At 32.4% G+C, this 24,552-nt stretch overlaps 1 protein-coding gene across 1 annotated transcript; it reads right to left on the bottom strand.

The window, feature by feature from the left end:
- Nucleotides 1–3,678: 3,678 nt before the first annotated feature.
- LOC143076502 (uncharacterized) lies at nt 3,679–18,872 on the bottom strand. The gene is made up of 9 exons (XM_076252318.1): nt 18,301–18,872; nt 16,642–16,827; nt 15,943–16,050; nt 14,553–14,764; nt 13,492–13,882; nt 12,401–12,532; nt 6,781–8,521; nt 4,318–5,080; nt 3,679–4,048 (listed from the first exon to the last, which is right to left on the bottom strand). The coding sequence occupies exons 1-8, from the start codon at nt 18,842–18,844 to the stop codon at nt 4,921–4,923; spliced, it is 3,474 nt and encodes a 1,157-aa protein (XP_076108433.1). The 5' UTR covers nt 18,845–18,872; the 3' UTR covers nt 3,679–4,048; nt 4,318–4,920.
- Nucleotides 18,873–24,552: the final 5,680 nt, after the last annotated feature.

Here is a 24,552-nt window from a genome sequence, read left to right as displayed (position 1 = left end):
TTGTTCTGTGATTCTGCTTGTCCTGTGACTCTCCGCCAACATACGTATAGTAGCTAGGTCAAGATTTTAAACCACCATATAATATGTTTTCCTGAATTATAAGATTAACTAATTATGGATCAGAGTTGAACAATTTCAGTAAAATAAAAAAGAAATTATGATTTTTCATCGGCCAGATCATAGTCGATGTTGGTCAGGTCACACAACCACAAGCTTTCAATAAATTTTTTTCTATATTTTTCTTATATGATGTGCGAAATGGTCTAAATTGTCATTATTTCAAATTTGAGAGGATTATTCTAACAAATGTTATGCATAATTATCATTTTTATTTAGTCCTGTCATTAATTGTCGAGGATTGTCCTGTCGTTGACAACGTTAACCTTACCAGGTCACATTTCAGCAAGCTTTTTATACCTTTTTCTTATATTTATATATAAAATGGTATAACCTTCACATATTTTGAATTTCAGAGAAATATTCTGAGAAATAAAAGAGTAATTAGCAATTTCATCTGGTCCTGTCATTGTCTAGGTTGGTCATGTCAGTCAGCGATGGTCATGTCACGTTTTTGAAAGTTTTTGAAAATAAATCTATATCTTTTATAACATAAATGTTTCAAAATGTGACATATCATTTTATGTATCAAATCTGAGATAATTCTTTTCAAAAATAAAAAAGTTATTAGCATTTTTATTTGGTCCTGTCATTGTCGAAGTTGGTCCTGTCATTATCAGAGATGGTCATGTCACGTTTTCTAAAGTTTCTTGCATATTTTCTTTAATTTTTTTCTTAAATCTATTTATCAAATGATAAAATCTTATTATATTTCAAATTTCAGAAAAATATTTTGAGAAATAAAAGAGTAATTAGCAATTTCATCTGGTCCTGTCATTGTCTAGGTTGGTCATGTCAGTCAGCGATGGTCATGTCACGTATTTGAAAGTTTTTGAAAATAAATCTATATTTTTTATAACACAAATGTTTCAAAATATGACATATCATTTTATATTTCAAATCTGAGATAATTCCTTTGAAAAATAAAAAAAGTTATTAGCATTTTAATATGGTCCTGTCATTCTCGATGTTGGTCCTGTCATTATCAGAGTTGGTCATGTCACGTTTTCTAAAGTTTTTTACAATTTTTTTTCTTTTTCTTTTCTTAAATCTATTTATCAAATGATGAAATCTTATTATATTTCAAATTTGAGATCAATCCTTTGAGAAATGAAAAAGTTATTAGCATTTTTCATTTGGTCCTGTCATTCGGTCCTGTCATTCGGTCCAGTCATTAGTGCAACCCGTTCAACATTGATAGTAAAAAAAAATTATCCGATAAAAAACGTTGAATGTAAATGATCTCATTATGAACCTGCAGAGTCTTATATATTATAGGACTAATGTGATTAGACAATTCAGTGATAAACTGTTTGAAATGGGTTGTCCAATTTTCCTGAAATTTTCAGAATAAATAGAACTGGACTCTCTGATGAATCTAATACTTGTCACTTTTGCACCTGCACATTTTTTGAAAACCAAAAACTGTAGATAAAACAAGAATGTGTCCTCAGTACACGAATGCCCCCCTCGCACTATAATTTTCCATGTTAATGGACCGTGATATTGGGGTAAAAACTCTAATTTGGCATAAAAATTAGAAAGATCATATCATAGGGAACATGTGTACTAAGTTTGAAGTCGATTGGACTTCAACTTCATCAAAAACTACCTCGACAAAAAACTTTAACCTGAAGCGGGACAGATGGACGGACGGACGAACAGACCAGATAACATAATGCCCCTCTACTATTGTAGGTGGGGCATAAAAAAAAAAACAACAAAATTACACGAGAAACATTCAAGTTTAGTGTGGTAGCAGTATCAGAGAAGAAAGTTTACAGTGTGCACAGTATTGAATGACAATCCACATAGTCCTACAGTAAAACCTGCATTAATCGGATTTCATTCAAGAGTTCCTTCATACAAACATATTGGGGCCCTTTATAGCTTTTTGTTCGGTGTGAGCCAAGGCTCCGTGTTGAAGGCCGTACATTGACCTATAATGGTTTACTTTTATAAATTGTTATTTGGATGGAGAGTTGTCTCATTGGCACTCACACCACATCTTCCTATATCTATATAATTCATAGTTTAAACCTGAAAAATCTCTGAAACTAACAACAAGATAATTGATTTTTTCGAATGACATATAGGTTGCATCTCTGTATTAAAATATTGACAATGCATTTTCCCATAGGAACTCCCTTTACGGCTAAAACTGTACCACTTTTACTATGAAGTTTTGAAAAAAATCATATCCGAGAATGGAAAGTTCATATGCACTACTATTTTTTTCAAAGGTCAAAATATAGGGCTGTGTGGCATATTTCCAACGCTTATATGCCCCTGTAGGGTTACCATAGATTTCAATATAAACAATATTCACATTTATATTTTCTGGTAACTTTCTAAACTTATTCTTTATGAGATGCAACCTAAAGATTAGAACTGGGTACCAGTATGTAAACAAAATTAATTTTCTATGAATATTCTATATCTCATCAAAAGAGGCATGGTTTGAGAAACAGCTGTATTTACAAAGTGCAACCTATAGGACTTATTTTCCACAAACAATACTATTGTTTGTGGAAAATAAGTTATTGTTGGTTCCAATGGAAGTTTCTATTGAATAGAAACTTCCATTGGAACCAACTATCATACACGACCATCTGGATGGGGAGCCCTCATTTGTGTGTTCCTTAATTTGTAGGCCACAGTTCTCTATTCTTTATAATTTTACGTATCATTTTCTATGCTTTATATTTTAAAACTGCATTAATTATTCTTTTTTATATTTTTACCTATTCATATTTTTTGGCCCTATTCTCTATTCTTGATCTTTTTTGCCCTTCATTCTCTATCTGTAACTTTCCATCCACAACCTCTCCAATAAAACACATTATTTAACTCCACATTTTTTAATGTTCATACCTATAAACAACAACACATAAATGTTTATATCTATTTTTTGAAAAAAACAAATATATATGTATCTAAGGTACAACTAAATAATGCTGTTATCACTATTTTGTAAACTGCACTCGTTTTATAACATTTATCACAGATGCATGTCTTAAGATATGTCTTAAAATAGTTCTTGATTTGTGTTACCTTCCACTGACACAATCATACCTGTTAACTTTTCAAAATGCCCATAAGGGTTTTGTGTGCAAGATGGCTTTTATAGTCCTAAGAAACCTTCAAGGGGGCCTTTAAATGTATTTTTATGTTGTTTTTTCTTCTTCTTCTTCATACTTTTAAAAGCCTATAGCCATTGTAAAATTATCTGTTTTGTTTAAAATTGTAGACAAAATTGCTCTTTCAAAATTCCCATTTGGGTACTTTCATGAGGGAAATTCCCCCGCTAATAGTGACAGTTGGCAGGTATGACACCAGTCACCTCTACACAACACAAATTCACAAAATACTGTTCTTGATTCGTGTCAACTTCCCACTTACACCATTCACAAAAACAACACGCCACTCCCTAATTCACCATACACCATTCAACTTTCTCACCCAAACCATACAATGATATTGCACTCTTCAAATTACCAATGAATCAATTCATATACAGGAAAAGTGCAATTAGAAATTTCAATATTTTTCTAAATTAAAAAACATAGTATTTATAAGTTTAACAGGTAGTAAACCCAATTTTACAATACATAATTTACCATTCTCCACTGCATCCTACACTATTCCTGATTTAAATAATTCACCATTATTTATTGCATCCTTCACCAATCATCATTTAAATAATTCACCACTACATTCACTATTTCATCATACACAATTCACCATGCATTTTCTTCTTCATTGTAAGTACACCAAAATGAAAATAGCGTTACATCATTGGCTCAATTTCCATTGTTTAGAACTTTTTAAACTAATCACAACGTTTTGGTGAACGGTTGTGAAAATATTACCCAGAATGCATTAGATTCTAAAACGGCTAATTTACCATTCTCTACTTTATTAATGCTTTCTTAGGCAGCAACTATTTGATTTTCTGGGGGGGCTATGGTTTTTTTTTCTGTACAAACTTTTTTTTTCGCCTACGGCGAAAAACAATCTATTTTTTTCACGACAAGTGGAAAACAATTTTTTTCTTTCAATTTTAGCATGACACATAGTGGCAGCTGAGGGTGAAACAAACATTTTTTTTTTCTCAGAATCAAAAACAAATTATTTTTTTCTCCAAAAACTGGAAACAAACTTTACCATAGCCCCCCCAGAAAATCAAATGGTTGCTGCCTTACTGATATAAAACAAATCACTGTAAAAACATCTTATTTTCCTTTGACATTCTTAAACATACACTCTTTAAAAAGCATCAAACAAGACGCATTTAGAGACCCCTGTGTAAATAAAGTAATTAATTCAGGTGACAAAGGGTTATTGTTTGCAATTACATATGATTACCACATAATTGATCTTGAAGTTAATTTTTCACTATGCTTTGTGCAAATTAGCAAATAAGCATTGCTTACTCTATATTAATTTTTCATCAAAATATATATTGTGAAATGGCCATTATAGTTCTCCACATCTGTTATCATACCCCCTTTTAAAACTGGAACCTGATCAATTAGTACAATATTGTTTCTACTCTAGATCTATAAGTCCACGTCTATTTATAGAACTATACATCATGATGGGTACATAGAGAGAGGTCTGTAAGACAATGTCATGGGCGAATGTAAGCTAAGTTCTCAACTTGTTCATTTTATAATGCATCCACATCTATTTATAGAACTATATCATGATGGGTACATAGAGAGATCACTATAAGACAATGTCATGGGTGACTGTAAACTTAGTTCTTCTTACAAATCCATGTTTATTTATAGAACTATATCATGATGGGTACATAGAGAGATCACTATAAGACAATGTCATGGGCGACTGTAAACTTAGTTCTTGTTCTAAAGCATCCATGTCTATATTTAGATCTCCCGTGACATCCATCCAATCGGTTAACAAAGATGATGACAATGGTGACGGCTCGGCTCTGCCTCTGAAAAGTACAAAGATAAATTTACAAGAATGGAAGTTATAACATGCTTATATAAAAACAAGATTTCTAAGAGTATTGCTAGGCAATAAATAGTCCCCTACTGGTTAAAAATGCATTGTAGTACTATAACAAAATGCTGACTTGATCTACATGTATAATGTTTCATGGTGTAAACAATATAACAAATATTGAGTAAAAATGTTCAAACATGACGAAAAAAAAGGAGGAAAACTAATAATTTTTTTTGAGAAAATTTTTTGACGAAAAAAAAAGGAGGAAAACTAATTATTTTTTTTGAGAAAATTTTTTGACGAAAAAAAAGGAGGAAAACTAATTATTTTTTTTGAGAAAATTTCCCATGTTCAAGGACCGTAATCTGCATAAAATCATCAGACCGGAACATAAGTCAAACTTGATCTGTTCCTCGTCATGATAAAACTATAAACCAATTATCAAACAATATCTTCCATGTCTTCAAGCATGACAAAAAAAAAAGTGATAAAAACAGGTTTATATATTTGATTGAATTTTCTAAGTCCAAGGATAATAACTTAGGAGAAAATCGTCATACTAGAACAAAATTTGAACATGATCTGTATTTTGTCATGATAAAACTATATAAAAAATATCAAGTCAATATTGTCAAGCATTACAATAAAGTGTAAAAAATTGATTATTTGACTGAATTTCCTAAGTCCAAGGACCATGACGAGCCTTAATTTGTTGAAACTTTCAATACATTAGTGATTTCTGTAAAATATTACTATTTTCTACATGCTTAAACCATCGAACCAATCTTTGGCATTGACGATAAAATGTTCATTAACAATTATACACAAGTATTTTTTTAGATCAGTTCTGACTAAATTCATAATCTACAGATTCAGAATTAGGGCCCTTGATTCACTATACATTGTATAGCTACATTAATGTTTCTGTGCAATAAACAATTTAAACATAATTGACTTAGTGAACAATGTCATGATCATGATGATGCTGTTAAATCTGATTAAAATGATTAAGATTATTGTTGTTTATAATTTCAGTTTTTAACAAGAGCAGCCATAAATTAAATTTGACAATCCAAACAAAATATGTAAGAGGTTCCAAAGTATCCTGTCTTGTCTGAGTCAGTGTGAAGTGTGTAAGAGGTTCCAAAGTATCCTGTCTTGTCTGAGTCAGTGTGAAGTGTGTAAGAGGTTCCAAAGTATCCTGTCTTGTCTGAGTCAGTGTGAAGTGTGTAAGAGGTTCCAAAGTATCCTGTCTTGTCTGAGTCAGTGTGAAGTGTGTAAGAGGTTCCAAAGTATCCTGTCTTGTCTGAGTTAGTGTGAAGTGTGTAAGAGGTTCCAAAGTATCCTGTCTTGTCTGAGTCAGTGTGAAGTGTGTAAGAGGTTCCAAAGTATCCTGTCTTGTCTGAGTCAGTGTGAAGTGTGTAAGAGGTTCCAAAGTATCCTGTCTTGTCTGAGTCAGTGTGAACAAAGTATCCTGTCTTGTCTGAGTCAGTGTGAAGTGTAATGTTGACTTTAAAAAAAGTGAGTCGATCTATGAGAAAAATACAGAATTTTAAAAAATCTAACTTTTTTGTCATCATGTTCATGTCTATAGATGCTATTTTCTGGTTAGCTTCTATCCAAGTTTCATAATAATCCATGCATAAAGATTTACAAATCAAAATAAAAAAGCTTGATCTAAAAACTTACAATTCCGTGTCCTGTGAATCCATAATCAGTGAATCTAAATCCATCCCCATTCCTAATCCATAACCTGCCCCAGTACCTCTAGGGGTCAAGGCTAAAACTGGGGGACAGGGATCCTCCACTTGGGATTTGGAGAACTGTTTTGATAAGACAGTAATAAGATCAGGTGGCATGTTTGTATTGATTTGTAGAGCTGGCTGTTTGGATGGAATCGTTCGGTCTCCGACAGGAAGCTGACTTGACGGTAATGGCTGGGTAACTGTGGACGGGTGGTTTGATGCATAACCTTGAAAGGGTAGACTGGTGGATGAACTTGGTATAAATCCTGATTGTGTTGTAAAAGATGATGGTAGGCCAAAATCCTGTTGGAAATTTTGATTATGATTCATAAAACCTGAACTAATCTCTGAAAAAGATCCATCGTTTAATTTTGTATTATTGACTTGGTCATAATTTTGAAAATTTTGTTGCTGTGGAATATTACTTGTTTCTTCAAAAGACTGGGCAAACTGGTTTAACAATGAACCATCATACTGACACGATGTAAAATCAGAAAAGTCTTGGTTAGATGACGCACGTCTTGATAGTTTATTTTGATGACTATGTTGGCTTTCATAAGGCTGAAAACTTCCAGTATCTTGGAAGGACTGTCCTCCTAAGAAGGAGTCGGTATATGATGAGCTGAAAAAACTTGGTTGCATTTCTCTCGATGGTTGATTTGGGAAAACTTCACTAGTTTGTTGACTAGTATAATTTTGTGAAGTGTTACCATGGTTACTACGCAGTTGTTCTTGTGCTTGTGTTTGATTAGACATTAGTCCCTGAGATGTCATTTGATTTGAAAAATTGGTACTCAAATTTCCTGCATTTGAGTTTATTTCATTACTCTGACTAGTAAATTGAGCATTCTGAGGAAAATTCTGAAAATTTTGCATTCCTGCTGGTTGCACATTTTGAGAAACATTTGTAGCATGTAAATTTGTCTGACTGTGTTCACTACTGTCTGAGGTATTTAGGAAATTCTCTGGCGAGCCCTGAGACGTATAACTTTCTGGAGACCCATTATTACTATAGTCCTTCGAAGGAGATCCTTGTGAATAAGGTGATCTTCTATTAGTAAAATTATGACTAGGATTCTCTAATGTTTCATTAGAACTACTTGTATGAAGTTTATCTGAAGACCCATCAACATTTGCAAATGAAGTTGGTTCCTGCAAAGGCATGTTTGTAATACCTAGTGATTTCAAATCTTGCATGTTTATTGTAGAAAATCCTGGAACATTCTCACTTTTCTTTGTAGATTCAGACACATTTTTCTGTTGTAAATTAGACAACAAATTATGCTTATTTTCCTGTCTATGTATTTGATAAACACACGAGTCACTTTCACGTCTTTCCGGTGGAATTTGAATTTTCTCACTTTCATTTAAATCAGATTGAACTGGTAAAGAACCTCTCTGACCAGATAGGTTTTGAATTCCAAAGGCATGCTGGGAGAAAGATTTTGTTCCAACAGATGTTGCATCGGCAGTCTGTTGACCTTGGTTACTAGGCTCAGTTTGTTTTGGTATTGTGATAACCTGTTGTTGGATATTAATAATTGTTATAGTTTGTTCGTTTCTGTTTTGACTCTGACTTGGGTCTGGTTTTGGTGCTATCTGTTGGACATTCTTTTGCATCTTGGCCCATCGCTCTAACATTTCCTTGTCTTCATTTGTCAACAATGAATGTACTTTTTCAATGCCTGAATTATAAATTAAAAGGTACATCTGTTATAACTGTTTTTTAAACACTGTTAGGCTATTCATTATAAAAAAAATACCTAAATTTTCATTTAATAACAACTTGAAAAAATAGTAGAAAATAATCATCAGTCAAAATGGTTTATTTTTTTAATCTGAAAAAAGTGGGGGAGGGGTGTGAGAATCTATGATTCATTCATGGCCTCAATGACTAAGCTAGTAGATAGATATAGGAAGATGTGGTATGAGTGCCAATTTGAAAACTCTCCATCCAAATAACAATCTATAAAAGTAAACCATTATCATGATTATAGGTCAAGGTACGGCCTTCAACACAGAGCCTTGGTCCCCACCGAACAGCAAGCTATAAAGGGCCCCAAAAAGTCTTTTAGACATGGTAGTAGTTTTTGATTATTATTTTATAGATTTATTTTTAAGAGGTCATTAACAATTAACCTATGACCTATTGGTTGTTAATCATTGATGAACTGTTTACTGACCTTCTGATTCTCACTCTTCTCATACAACACATTTTTTTTGTTACTTGTAAGATTTGTTAGTACATAGAATCAAAATTATTTTCTTTAAAGGCCAAATAAAAAGATATGTGTGTTTCCAGTTACATACTTTTAAAAAATAGGGTCGGTAGGTCGGCACATTTTTTTTTTTTTTTTTTAATTTTTATTTTTGAATGTCAAAATACGAAAAAAAATCGTGTGTTTATCGAAATTGTTTCCGGTATTATACACGCCCCAATCGGAAGTCCACCATTTTTACATGTGTTTGGTTGTAAAATAAACAGTCATGATACGTTTTTAGTTAATTTTGTTGCATTCTGTTATGAATTGTTTCATTTTAGCCATAACAGATACTTGTGATGGAAATTCAGATGACAGAAATCTATCAATTTAATTATTTTAATTCACAATCCTCAAATTTGATCGTTTGAAAATTTATTTTTCAGAAATGAAAAAAAAGTTCTAGGGTCGGGGGGTTTTAACTAGGGTCGGTCGGGTTACTGGAACCACACATATATTTTTATTTGGCCTTAGAAAGGATACATATATCTTATTTTCAGAAAATGACGGGACAAATCAAATTTTGTTAGAAATTTATTCTAAAGTTAATCAAAACTGAAATTGATCCTCAAAATGCTTTCCTCACAGATTATATTCACATTTGGCTGACTCCATGCAGGGGCTCCTTAAAAAGAACAAGTAGAAGCTGGACTTTCCTTTAACTTCGTGTTCATCAAGATAGGTGATATCTATCATTGAATCATTCAGTTTTTTATGATAATATTGACTACACATCTCCTATAGTTAGGTTCAATATGGCGTAATATGAGTTAGAGTTATTCCCCTTGATAATGTTTTTGGAGGTTTAAAATGGTTGATTTACTTATTTGACTCAACAAAACTTGATCCTCTAGATCTTAGTGAAGAATTGAGCAAGACTTAAAAGAAATTCAAGCTGTGTTTTACTTTTTTCTTAGTTATAATAAATTTTAATCCAAAAACATTAGTTCTTAAAAACTAGAGGCTCTAAAGAGCCTGTGTCGCTCACCTTGGTCTATGTAATATTAAACAAAGGAAGCAGATGGATTCAAGACAAAATTGTGTTTTTGTGATGGTGATGAGTTTGTACATCTTACTTTACTGAAAATTCTTGCTGCGTACAATTATCTCTATCTATAATGAACTTTACTCAGTAGTTTCAGTGGAAAATGTTAGTAAAAATTTACAAATTTTATAAAAATTGACTATAAAGGGCAATAACTCCTAAAGGGGTCAACTGACCATTTCGGTCATGTTGACTTATTTGTAAATCTTACTTTGATGAACATTATTGCTGTTTACAGTTTATCTCTATCTATTATAATATTCAAGATAATAACCAAAAACAGCAAAATTTCCAATTCAGGGGCAGCAACCCAACAACGGGTTGTCCGATTCATCTGAAAATTTCAGGGCAGATAGATCTTGACCTGATAAACAATTTTACCTGTCAGATTTGCTCTAAATGCTTTGGTTTTTGATTTATAAGCAAACCAGGTGCTCCGCAGGGCGCAGCTATATACGAACCCAGTGGTCGAACCCTGAACAGTGGGGGCAAATTTGGTCACAATATTCAAGCTTGATACTGTCTGAATTTGGATTGTGATCAAAATTTTTACATAATATGGGTTTTTGTCACAAAATTAATGTGGTCAAAGATCTAACAAATCTATTGCACAATACTGTGCAATTGAATATTTCTTCTTTAAACTTTTCAAAATTTGAAATTTGAAAAATTTTGAAAAAAAAAGGAATCCTTTTAAAAATGGTAAACAAAAAATCCCCACCCCCCCCCTTTTTGAAACCCCTATTGGAGCAATAACCCTTAAACTCAATCCCATGCTGTCTTTTGTAGAATTGAACCTTGTAATACAATTTCATAGAGATCCATACACTTAAACACAAGTTATCGTCATGATTGTTTGAAAACTTGAAACATGCTTCTTTTTAGCCCTTTTTAGGCCCCTAAATCCTACATATTTTGGGCAATTAACCCAAAACTGAATCCCAGCTTCCCCTTTGTTATATGGTACATTGTGGTACAATTTCAGAGAGATTCATTCAATTACACACAAGTTATTGTCTGGAAACTAGAAAAATGCTTGTTTTGGCCCCTTTTTGGCCCTTAATTCCTAAACTTTGGCCCCATAACCCTGAAAATGAATCCAAACCTTCTACTTGTGGTTTTAAACATTGTGATATAATATCAGAGCAATTGAAATACTTGTACACAAGTTATTATCCTGAAACTAGAAAAATGCTTGTTTTGGGCCCCTTTTGTGCCCCGTAATTCCTAAACGGTTGGGACCATCATCCCCAAAATTAATCCCAACCTTCATTTTGTGGTATTGAACCTTTTGAAAAAATTTCATAAAGATCTATTCACTTAAACTAAAGTTATTATCCGGAAACCAATGTGTCTTCGGACGACGACGCAGACGACGACATCATACCATTATACGATCCCAAAAATTTGCATTTTACCCCTATGTTCTATTTTTAGCCATGGCGTCCATCTTGGTTGGTTGGCCGGGTCACCGGACACATTTTTTAAACTAGATACCCCAATGATGATTGTGGCCAAGTTTGGTTTAATTTGGCTCAGTAGTTTCAGAGGAGAAAATTTTTGTAAAAGTTAATGACGACGGACGACAATGGACGACGGACGCCAAGTGATGAGAAAAGCTCACTTGGCCCTTCGGGCCAGATGAGCTAAAAATATATTTCCCAAGTATAATTGTCAATTTCTATCAATTAAGAACCTGTACTTTGAATGCATGGTCCCTTTTTCAATATATAAGTATTATTGTCAAATATTTATTAAAAAAGACCCTATATCATGTATATTTTGAATGCATGGTCCCTTTTTTCAATGCTTAAAATATTTGGCAATTATGTGTAAAGGGAGATAACTCAAAATATTTTAGTTCCATCACACAAGGTCTGCAATAAAATTCATGAATAGTACAACATAGAGATAAAACTTGTGTTATCAATTAACAGATATACAGTGGTTGTCAAAAGGAGGAAAGGTCAACAGCTCTTTTAAAATATGCTTTCATTTCCAAGAATATTTTGGAAACCTGATGCTGTTAGGGGAAATCAAGTCTATAGTATTATCAATTTTTTATTCCTTGAAATACTAGATAGTTATTATACTTGTGAAAAAAAATCCTTCTTTTTGTTTTGTATTTCCACATAAATTATGAAGTAAACCAAAATATCATCTGCTGAAAACTTTGAATTCCAAAAAAAATTTTTTTAAAAATCATAAGAAAAGTTGTAATCTTTACTTCAAAGTAAATTATTACAACATTTTCAAACCTTTGGGGCCTTTTTTCTTCTTCATTTTTTCCAATGATTTCTCTTTCTTCTTTCTTCTTTTTTCTTCTCTTTCTCTTTGTCTCTGAGCAGCTGTAATTGGCTTGTTTTTATTGTTCTCTTCATTTAAAGATTCTGCAGTGAAAAAGTCAAATAGTTTTATAAGACAATCTGACATACATTAAGTGTAAAATTCAAATAGTTTAAGAAAATCTAGCAAACATTTTTAGCCCAATGGTATAAACACCTGTCATTCTGTTGAAGGATTGATTTTAAGAAACTATTTTTCTATATCACTCATCTGTCTAAATCTGTTGAAGGTTTGATCTTAAAGACAATTTTTTCTATAGACAAATTTTCCCTTCTGTTGAAGGTTTGATCTTAAAGACATTTTTTTCTATAGACAAATTTTCACTTCTGTTGAAGGTTTGATCTTAAAGACATTTTTTTCTATAGACAAATTTTCACTTCTGTTGAAGGTTTGATCTTAAAGACATTTTTTTCTATAGACAAATTTTCACTTCTGTTGAAGGTTTGATCTTAAAGACATTTTTTTCTATAGACAAATTTTCACTTCTGTTGAAGGTTTGATCTTAAAGACATTTTTTTCTATAGACAAATTTTCACTTCTGTTGAAGGTTTGATCTTAAAGACATTTTTTTCTATAGACAAATTTTCACTTCTGTTGAAGGTTTGATCTTAAAGACATTTTTTTCTATAGACAAATTTTCACTTCTGTTGAAGGTTTGATCTTAAAGACATTTTTTTCTATAGACAAATTTTCACTTCTGTTGAAGGTTTGATCTTAAAGACATTTTTTTCTATAGACAAATTTTCACTTCTGTTGAAGGTTTGATCTTAAAGACATTTTTTTCTATAGACAAATTTTCACTTCTGTTGAAGGTTTGATCTTAAAGACATTTTTTTCTATAGACAAATTTTCACTTCTGTTGAAGGTTTGATCTTAAAGACATTTTTTTCTATATCTATTTTGTTAGTGGTCTCATAGTGGTTATACTTCAAATCTATTTTTTTTCTCATTGATATTATTTTATTTAGCAAAAATTTTGAAAGGATAAATTATATTGACATACCCTGTCTTTGTTTTCTCAGATTAGCATTCATCAATGCTGCTTTTATCAATTCTTTTGTGTTGGAGGAAACTGTATGACCTTCTTGACCCTTGACCTCAGATTTTGTAGCATCTTTCGCTTTCTGAGAATCAACTGTGTGAATAGTTTCCTTCTTGGAGTCTTCAACTTTTGCACTATGCATTTCTACATCAGCTAATGACCTTGGTTCTAGATTGCCTACTTCAACTTTGACCTTGCTTGATTCAGGTACAACCTGTTCTGTGGTTACCGTTGCCTTGGATACAGAAGGTTCCTTTGGGGCAGGACGAAGAAATGCATTGAATGTTTTAGGCTGGTGGTATTCCATACTCTCTGTATATATCATATCTCTTAACTGTTCTAAATTTAATTGCTGCAAAAAAAAAAACTTCTGTGGGTCCAGTTATTCACATTGTATAAACCATCATGACCATAGGTATTATTTCATTGGGTCATAAATCAGTGCTTTTTAAGTCTACCATTTTCTACATAAGAAAATGCCTGTACGAAGTCAGGAATATGATAGTTGTTATCAATTGGTTTAATGTGTTTGAGCTTTTGATATTGCCATTTTCATTTTGAATTTTCCTTAGACTTTGTTAATTTGGTTAATATACCTTTTATCCCTCCAAATTAGCCAAAAAAAAGTCTGATGTTTCACCCAACACTGGTCAGTCAAAAAAAAATATTGAACAAATATTATAGTGAGTTCTTTGATAAATTTATTTGAGTTCGTCAGGTTCTAAAACAAGTATGTGGTTTACCCAAAACAATACTATTTACTAATCAATCTGATCGCCATATAAAGGTTAAACAGAGACATGAAAAATTGTGCTAAAAATTATCAAACAAACAGATACCTTGCGAATTAATGTAAAAGCTGTAATAATGGTAATGTTTGGGTTTTCTTTTGGTCCATTTGTGCACAATTGTACCCATTTATTGTTTTAATTTTTTTTCAAAACTTCCAAATTTGATCACAAGAGGGACACTATATAAGGGGAATGTAATGCAACATGCATATATGTATGAGATGTACCAACCTGATTTTCAAAATCAAAATTAAAAGCTGGAACACAAACAGGTTCATCATCCGGGTCGTGGTATTTTGACAAATAATGATGTTTTAAAGCCTCCTCCACAGTTATTCTCTCACCAGGGTGCAGCACTAATATTCGACTCAATAAGTTTATTGCTTTACGACTTGCTTTTGGAAACAGAGTTGTCCATGCAATTCCTTCCCTTTTACCAAGTTCTAAAATGCAGAACCAATATTTTACATACTTGTGGATTCATTAATTATTAGTCATGGGATGACAATTATTAACAGATTTTGTGGGTATACATGGTAAAGGTAAAGAAAGGTTTCAAACTTTCATTATAGTTCATGTGCTATGTTGAAGACCCATTTGTGACATTTGGCTGTTTTAAGTCTCTTTGGTTGGTTTGTTGTCTCTTTTATGTCATGTATGTATTCACATTTCCATTCTCAATTTTATTTTCTATCATGTCTATAGGCTTGAATGGATATTTTGGCAATACCAGAAATGTAATCCTCTATCAATGAAAACATCTATCGACGAAAACAAATAAAGCCACAGGTCAGTTTGTAATTCACACAATTGTCATTATGGTATTTTTGGTGTATTTTAAATATTTTTGACCAAACTAACTTTTTGGGGGTGGGAGGTCAAATAGTAGTTTGCTAAAAGTGAAAAATGTTACATTTGAATAATGATGTGAAATTTTCCATGTAACAATTCCTACAACTCAAGTACATGTATGACAAAAATCTTCCAATTTCTTCCATTAATTCTATTAAACATGTTAAACTATGTATCAAATTTCATGAGAAGTGAATTGTCATATTAAATTTTTATTGACAAACAGAATTTTTCACCTGATTTTTATAGTTTGTTAATATGTTGTACTGTGATACCACTGCTCCAGGTTAGGGGGAGGTTGGGGTTCCACTTATATGTTTAACCCCAGCACATTATGTATGTATGTGTCTGTCCCAAGTCAGGAGTCTGTAATTCAGTAGTTTTCGTTTGTTTATATATGTGTTTCATATTTGTTTTTCATTCATTGTTTGTACATAAATTAGGCAGTTAGTTTTCTTGTTTAAATTGTTTTACATTGTCATTCCAGGGCCTTTTATAGCTGACTATGCTTTATGGGCTTTGCTCATTGTTGAAGGCTGTACAGTGACCTATAGTTGTTAATGTCTGTGTCATTTTGGTCTCTTGTGGAAAGTTGTCTCATTGGCAATCAAACCACATCTTCTTTTTTATATTGTATACAATAAAGTGTCCTGTGGCTTAAAAAAAATAGGGGAAGCACCAGAAATGAATACAAATATATACTTGATATACATAATTTAAGTGTTCATTTGTGTACATAGTGAAGAGTGCAATCATTGGTGATACTTACGCTTTACAAAGTTTTTGATTAAATCTGAGTTACATAAATCCATGACGGCTTGCGATGGTGATCCCAGTACACCTATAATATATCTTATCTGCTGTATATAATCTTTTCCTGAAACAGAAGATAACACACTTAATACATTTTGTTGTATTTCAAAACTATTTCACAAAAAAAATATACATTCATTCCTCAGACCATGCAGATTCATGATGTTATAGATTCTTCAATACACATTACTACACATTAAAATGAAATTATAAAAATGTATTCACAATATGTCTGTCATGTATAAATAATCATGGTTATTAAAAACTAAACAAATGATACATATTATCATGATTATTCTGTCGTCTTTTTTGCACCCATATTTTCTTCCATCCATTTTGTATCAAATTCTTACGAGCCTTGGTAACGGTGTGGTGTTAGTTGTTCAACTACAGTAACACTAGCCTGCTAACACTGAGATTGTCAGTTTAAACCCCCACTAGACAGGCATGACAGACTTCAATCTTATTGACAAAGGCTGACAGTTTTCATTTCAACAGTCATGGTTTCTAAAGGTAATTGAGGCACTCCAGCTTCCACCATCTCTAAAAAAAACTGACCGCCCACGAAAAACAAACAGAGCTTAAGTCAAAGTTAAACACCAAAAATCAATCAAGTTCTTTCAATTTTTCTTATCCTAACTATCATTGACTATACCTGGGAAAAGATGTTTTCTTCCGAGCATTTCAGCAAATATACACCCGACAGACCACATGTCTACTCCTGATGAATACTCCACCATGGACAACATGATCTCGGGGGCTCGGTACCATCGAGTAGCCACATACTGTGTCATGTAATGGTTTGGTTCTTCTGGGTTCGACAATAAACCTCGAGCCATACCTAGAATAGAAATTAACATATATATAAGTGTTAAAATTGAGCTTCAGGCTTGTGGATTCAAAGGTCTTTCTTGAAGACTGAGTCATATAATCATGATAATGGTTAGGTTCTTCTAGGTTTGACAATAAACCTCAAGCCATTCCTAGAATAGAAATAAACATGTTTAACCCTACCCCATTTTTAAGCCTGTCCCAAGTCAGGATCCTCTGGCCTTTGCTAGTCTTGAATGTCTTTTAAGGGCATACGATACAGTTACAGGGGAGGTAATGACGTTGCTAACGTAAAATGTTATTTTCGCGACGTCAAACTGTGACATATCGGGAAAAGATGCATTTTTCGACTGATTTTTATCATTTAATTTAATTTGAAAACGAGTTCATGGACCCCTATTTTTCAAAACAGCAATTTATTTCATTTTGCAGGGAGATTATGTGACCCAAATTTTATAAAACTGTAAATAGATGGTTTTTTTTAATTTTGTTAAACATGCAGCAAAAAATTATGTATTTTCCTCAATTCATGAACATTTGATAAATATGAGTTATTTCTGAATTAAAAATGCATAATTTTTTAGGATAGTTATAAAATACAGAAATTACCGATTCTTTAACAAAAAAACAATTTGTGTTTATCTTTTATAACAAAAAAGTTCTTTCTTTCGAAAAAGAAATTACGACCACAAATCTGAATTTTGAGCAAATATACAAAATTTCGACCTCATTTTACTCAAAAAGTCGCACATGAAGGTATATTTTTTATTAATTACATATTTGAATTAATCAGGTAAAAAATAGCCTATATGCAAATTTTCACGAACTTGTAAATACAGGATCAAAACTGTATCGTATGCCCTTATATTAAGTTTAGTTCATTTACATGTTTTGGACTTTTTTCTACATCCATTATCAATGAACTACATTTACATCATGTACATGTAGTACACATTTTAGTTTAGGAGTCAGCTGAAAAAAGCTTTCAGGTGCAGGATTTTCCTGTTTTGTTGAAGACCCATTGGTGGTCTTTGGCTGTTTTCTGTTTTTTGGTCAGGTTGTTGTCTCTTTGACACATTCCCCATTTCCATTCTTAATTGTATGTGTTCAGTTTAAGAGTTTAGAGGATAAACTTTTAGAAAATTTACCTATGAAACATTTTCAATATCTAGATTTATACAAATATTCTCTTGTCATTCATGTGTAGGTATACCTTGATTATATTCTGTGAATTCATTTTCATGTTTATTTTTCGTGGGTACCAATTTTCATGGTTTGAAGAAAACTTGTATATTCATGGATATTTAATTTTGTGGTTTTGGCAAAGTCTGAAGACATTCCTTTAGAAAATTTGTAATTTTTTTCACATTTAAATTCGTGGCTCCCCTGTGTCCACGAAATCCATGAAAATTGGTATCCACATGATCCAACGAAAATATTTATAAAACAACAGTACATGATATATATATATCGATTAACTCACCAAAATCACCGATCTTCAATTGACAGTCTTCATTTACCAATAAATTACTGGGTTTTAAGTCCCTATGTATAACTTTTGCAGAATGAATATATTTTAACCCTCGTAACAACTGATATAAAAAGTAACGGACATGTTCCTCGGTTAATTCTTGTTTGGAATAAATTATTCTATGCAGATCACTCTCCATTAAATCTAACACAATATAAATATCCATAAATTCCGTCACAGAACCTTTAGGTTTAAGAATATCTCGAATTGATATAATATTATCATGTTTAAAATGTTTTAATATTTTTATTTCTCTGTATGTTCTTGTAGCGATTTTTTCAAATTCAAATGCTTTATGGATTTTTTTAATAGCAACACGATCCTGGGATTTTTTATGAATGGCAGAGCAAACGACTCCATATGCCCCAATACCAATATTTTCAACGGCTGTGTAATCACTTCCATCAAGGTCAAATTTTACTTCATATGATCTCTTTTTTAATTCAGCTAGTCTATTCAGGAAGTCTTTAGATTTCTCTGATCCGTTGCCTGCCATCTTTAATACAAGACCTTTTTATTTCGTTACCTGAAGCGAAAATAGTGTATTTCAAATACCATGTATACCCTACCGTAAATTCAGAAATTATTGCTTGCATTTGTTTTTGTGATCATTGAAAAATGGACAAAAATGTGAGATTAATTATTGCGATTTTAAGAAAATCTGCATACAAATCATGCAAATATATGTATAGAAATTCAGAATGCGAGTTCATATTATTGCGATGCTCATTCAATCGCATTATTCACATTAATAAAAACCTCACAATAATTTATGAATTTACAGTATATGAATTGTTGTCATTAGTGTTGTTACAGTATCATGTACATTGTACATTGTACACATGTTGATCATGTTGTATAACATCATGTACATTTGAACATTTCTAATTAATTTATATTTTGCCATAACAGTCAGTCAGATAAATACTTGTTTAAGTCATAGTAAAATAAGGAGAGACATGGTATAATTGCTAATCATGCTAATGAGACAACAATCCACCAAAGATGTGGTATTATCATAACACAAAGGTCCTACTTGTTTCCGGAAAAAGGTGGTGAACGCCCGGTGCACTTGTTTCACAAAATTTTGGATGCACGCGCAATAACGGCTTACGCGGCCCTCGCCTATCTCAGGACTCAGGCGAAGGCGGCGCATTTTCATTTCAAGATGGCGGAAAGAGTGTAAGTGAGAAAAACTAAAGGTTACAAATACTGAAAAACAACCAGTAAACGAAAAAATATTATTGTTGTGTGCAATTTATCTTCATACTTCGAAGATGGTGAAGAGAAAACGTTTTTTTTTTAAAACATAATAATTAATCTCTAAACCTATTACGAAACAGAAATTTTCTTTAAAAACAAAGCAATGACAACCTAAAATACAATTAAATTAAGATAATAAAAATATTAAAGCATGAATATTTTCGTCAATGTTTTATTAAAACTCCTTAAATATGTAATTATGCAAAAATGCAGATTTAAACTAAATTAAAGGCTAAATTATTATTTTCCTAATGTTGGATGATATGCTGGTTTACTTGTTTTGAGTCAAAATACGGCGTACACCGTTGCCGTTCGCCTATCCTTTGTGAAACAAGTTGGACCAAACTGACCCAGTAATTTCTCGTTTAATTTCCTATCAATCATTTTTGTCAATATAATACACGATAAACACATGCCATAATGCACAAGTCTTGTCTAAATTATTAAAATCAAGTAGACCGATAGCTGAATTCTGCGAGATTTAGGCAGTACCTGTTGTAAGTGTAGCATCAAGTGAAATCAACAGGGGTCCATTTTACTGGTAGCTTCCGAAAGAAGTGGGAACATAAAGACTAAAGTTCAAATTCACCTTATTGCTATTCATGCTATTTGTCCCCAATCATTGAACAACATAACGGTTCCCGTAAAATTTTGATGACATGATACATTTACAAAATAGATGACGCCACAATGGAAAAGTGATTGATGAATGACATCACTTGATCACTGTGTCATCAGTTCAATCGGGACAGTTCATTTATAATGCCATTTATATTGGCTTCCATAGACTTCTTTTTAAGTAGACATCAGAAGAAATAAAGAGTTAACATGGTTGCAGGTACACTGATGAAGTGACATACATACCTGACAAACACTAACAGAACACTGTCAATATACATGCACACAATTACTAGTCATTTAAGACATTACACGAAACAATATTGTTGCTACATGTCATTAAATTAAAATCATTCGCTTAAAATGTTATAACATGAAGGATTGCCTGTTGTGTTGTGCAAGTTCATTTAAAATCATCCCAAATGAGCCCTACCAATGAAAATTTAGACTTTTAAAGGATTTGTTATTTTGCTATTTATAACTTGGTAGATCTGAAGACCATAAATATATCTTGATTGGTTTTTGTTTTTCTATTTTTTTTTTTTTTTTTTTTTATATCTGTCATAAACGTGGATTTAGCGAGCTAATCAGGTGATGCAAATCATTCGCAATTTATATTCCAACTAGAATGCCTTCTTTGTTATCTTCAAAATATTTTTTTGTGGTAGTTAACTAGACTTATACTTTTCTTGTTTTTACAAAGAAGACTTAAGTTTATAGAAAAGAGAACAACTCGCCCCACACCAATTCGACACACGTTTTTTCACCAACTCACCACTTTTAAAAAGGCGACCCACTATTGTTATCAACTTGCCTGACTTAAAAAATATCGCCAACACTGGTTAACCAACTCGATCGCCCCACTTATGGAAACGGTTAAATCCCGTTAAATTTATATCTGCCAACTCGTCCCACTTAAAACTTATATATGCCGTATTTGTGTCATCTGCTTGACCAGAATAATTTCTGTTCATCAAATTAGATTAGAATATTTTTGTAAAAAAAAATACAACCCCCTCTTTTGAAGTTAATTGTACCCTAAACCGACCGACCGACCGACCAACCGACCGACCTACCGTGAGTGGTCACTTGGTCTTCTTCCGACCGGCAGTAAAACGCTGCCACCGTTTGCCGCTAAACGGGATGGGATGTACATGTATCAAGTTTGTATATTAAAAACAGGCTTTTTTGCAAATGTTTTATTTCCAACTGCAATGGCTTGGAATTTGTCAGGATTTGCCTGCATACAATTAAATCTGAACCAGTCAATTAAAACAGCACTTTCTCTTTCGAGTGTACATAATAAATTATCAAAATCATTGTCAGCATAACATGCATATGACAGAGTACTGTCATCGGCATAATTATACAAGGTACCATGTTCAATAAAATAAAATATGTCGTTTATAAAAATATTAATTAATAGGGGCCCAGGATTAAGCCTTGGTGTACCCCTTTCTGGATGTCAGCCCAACTGCTGAGTACTCCCTGAAGTTTGATTTGTTGCCTACGATCTGTAAGATAATTTTGAAGTAATTTCACTGATTTAGAAGAAAGACCGTAGGCAGATAATTTACTTAAAAGAATATCATGAGGTAAACAGTCAAAAGCTTTCGAAAGATCCATAAGAATAGCTGCCACATACATATTATTATCCAAAGCTGTTTTCCAATCTTCAAGGAGTCTCAGCAAAGTTGTCTGACATCCATGACCTTTTCTGAATGCACATAAAAAAGCATGAAATATATTCTCAAACAAGAATGTGTCCACAGTACACGATGCCCCACTCGCACTATCATTTTCTATGTTTAGTAGACCGTGAAATTGGAATAAATTCTCTAATTTGGCATTAAAATTAGAATGATCTTATCAAAGGGAACATGTATACTAAGTTTCAAGTTGATTGGACTTCTACTTTATCAAAAACTACCTTGACCAAAAACTTTAACCTGAAATTTGCACTATCATTTTCTATGTTCAGTGAACCGTAAAATTGGGGTCAAAACTATAATTTGGCATTTAAATTAGAAAGATCATATCATAGGGCTCATGTATACTAAGTTTCAAGTTGATTGGACTTCTACTTTATCAAAAACTACCTTGACCAAAAACTTTAACCTGAAATTTGCACTATCATTTTCTATGTTCAGTGAACCGTAAAATTGGGGTCAAAACTATAATTTGGCATTTAAATTAGAAAGATCATATCATAGGGCTCATGTATACTAAGTTTCAAGTTGATTGGACTTCTACTTTATCAAAAACTACCTTGACCAAAAACTTTAACCTGAAATTTGCACTATCATTTTCTATGTTCAGTGAACCGTAAAATTGGGGTCAAAACTATAATTTGGCATTTAAATTAGAAAGATCATATCATAGGGCTCATGTATACTAAGTTTCAAGTTGATTGGACTTCAACTTCATCAAAAACTACCTTGACCAAAAACTTTAACCTGAAATTTGCACTATCATTTTCTATGTTCAATGAACCGTAAAATTGGGGTCAAAACTATAAATTGGCATTTAAATTAGAAAGATCATATCATAGGGCACATGTATACTAAGTTTCAAGTTGATTGGACTTCAACTTCATCAAAAACTACCTTGACCAAAAACTTTAACCTGAAATTTACACTATCATTTTCTATGTTCAGTGAACCGTAAAATTGGGGTCAAAACTATAATTTGGCATTTAAGTTAGAAAGATCATATCATAGGGCTCATGTATACTAAGTTTCAAGTTGATTGGACTTCAACTTCATCAAAAACTACCTTGACCAAAAACTTTAACCTGAAATTTGCACTATCATTTTCTATGTTCAATGAACCGTAAAATTGGGGTCAAAACTATAAATTGGCATTTAAATTAGAAAGATCATATCATAGGGCACATGTATACTAAGTTTCAAGTTGATTGGACTTCAACTTCATCAAAAACTACCTTGACCAAAAACTTTAACCTGAAGCGGGACAGACGGACGAACGAACGAACGAACGAACGGACAGACGGACGAACGGACGCACAGACCAGAAAACATAATGCCCCTCTACTATCGTAGGTGGGGCATAAAAATTCAGTTAACTGGTCAGACATAACCATTTCATAGACTTTTGAAATTGTTGGTAAAATGCTCACAGGTCTATAGTTCTTTTTATCCAGTGAATCATTCTTTTTATGTAATGGTACAACCTCATGAGCTTCTTTGAGTCTGTTGGGAAACTCACTGGATTCTATGGTGTTATTTATTAATGTTGTTATGTGTTTGTTGAGTACTGGTGCACCAGCTCGTAGTAGTTTAGATGATATTTGATCTACGCCAGTAGCTTTTTTTATATTGATCTTTTTCACAAGTTTGTATCCTGTGATGAGATTGTCAAACTTTTGGGTATTGATATTGACTATCAACTTAATTTTAATCACCACATTAAAAATATTTGTCGTAAAGTATCCCAACAACTGAATGTTTTAAAGCGCATTGGCTGCTACCTTACTAAATTGAATAAACTGACAATTTTCCACACATTTATTTTATCTAATTTTAATTTTTGTCCTTTGGCATGGCATTTTTGCAACAAAAATAACACCACCAAATTAGAAAAAATTCAGGAAAGGGCTTTACGATTTATATATGAAGACTTTGTTAGTTCATACATGTGTCATATGATGAAATACATTTACGAGCAATGGTTCCATCACTGAAAATAGGACGTATGCGTAACATGGCTATTGGGTGTTTTAAAATTTTATATAAATTGTCACCACCATGCTTACATGATTTAGTTGTTTTGAAAGACTGAAAATATAATTTTAGATATCCTATATTGTAGATATACCTAGGGTCCGAACAACAATCTATGGTAAGAACTCTTTTAAATACACAGCTGCTGTTTTATGGAATGATCTACCTGGTGATTTTAGAAAAATTGCTAATTTTAGTCAGTTCAAAAATATTTTAAAGTCATGGAATGGAAATGACTGTAAGTGCACAGTTTGTGCAGACTTTTAGTTTATATATTATGCTTTATTTACCATCTAGATCATATCCCATTTTTTCAATTTTTATGCTAAGCATTTTTACCAGCTTTTATGCCTAGTTTACACTTATATGCTTTTAGCCTTAATACCTAGCTTATGCTTATATTCTGCTTTTAGTGCTTCATTTTTGTGATGTGATATTTATTGCATGTGTACTATATTATGTATTGTATTGTTATAAATGTTGTACTGTTAAATATGGAACGCCGTAGCTGCCTTATGTGTACTTGTTTTTAGATACGCTTATACTTTTCAATATATGCACATAGTTTTTCTATATATGC

Source organism: Mytilus galloprovincialis, chromosome 5, assembly GCF_965363235.1.
Source record: "Mytilus galloprovincialis chromosome 5, xbMytGall1.hap1.1, whole genome shotgun sequence".
NCBI classification, from domain to species: domain Eukaryota; kingdom Metazoa; phylum Mollusca; class Bivalvia; order Mytilida; family Mytilidae; genus Mytilus; species Mytilus galloprovincialis.
The sequence above is the reverse complement of the archived record's forward strand: the minus strand, read 5'-3'. Positions and strand labels throughout refer to the sequence as shown.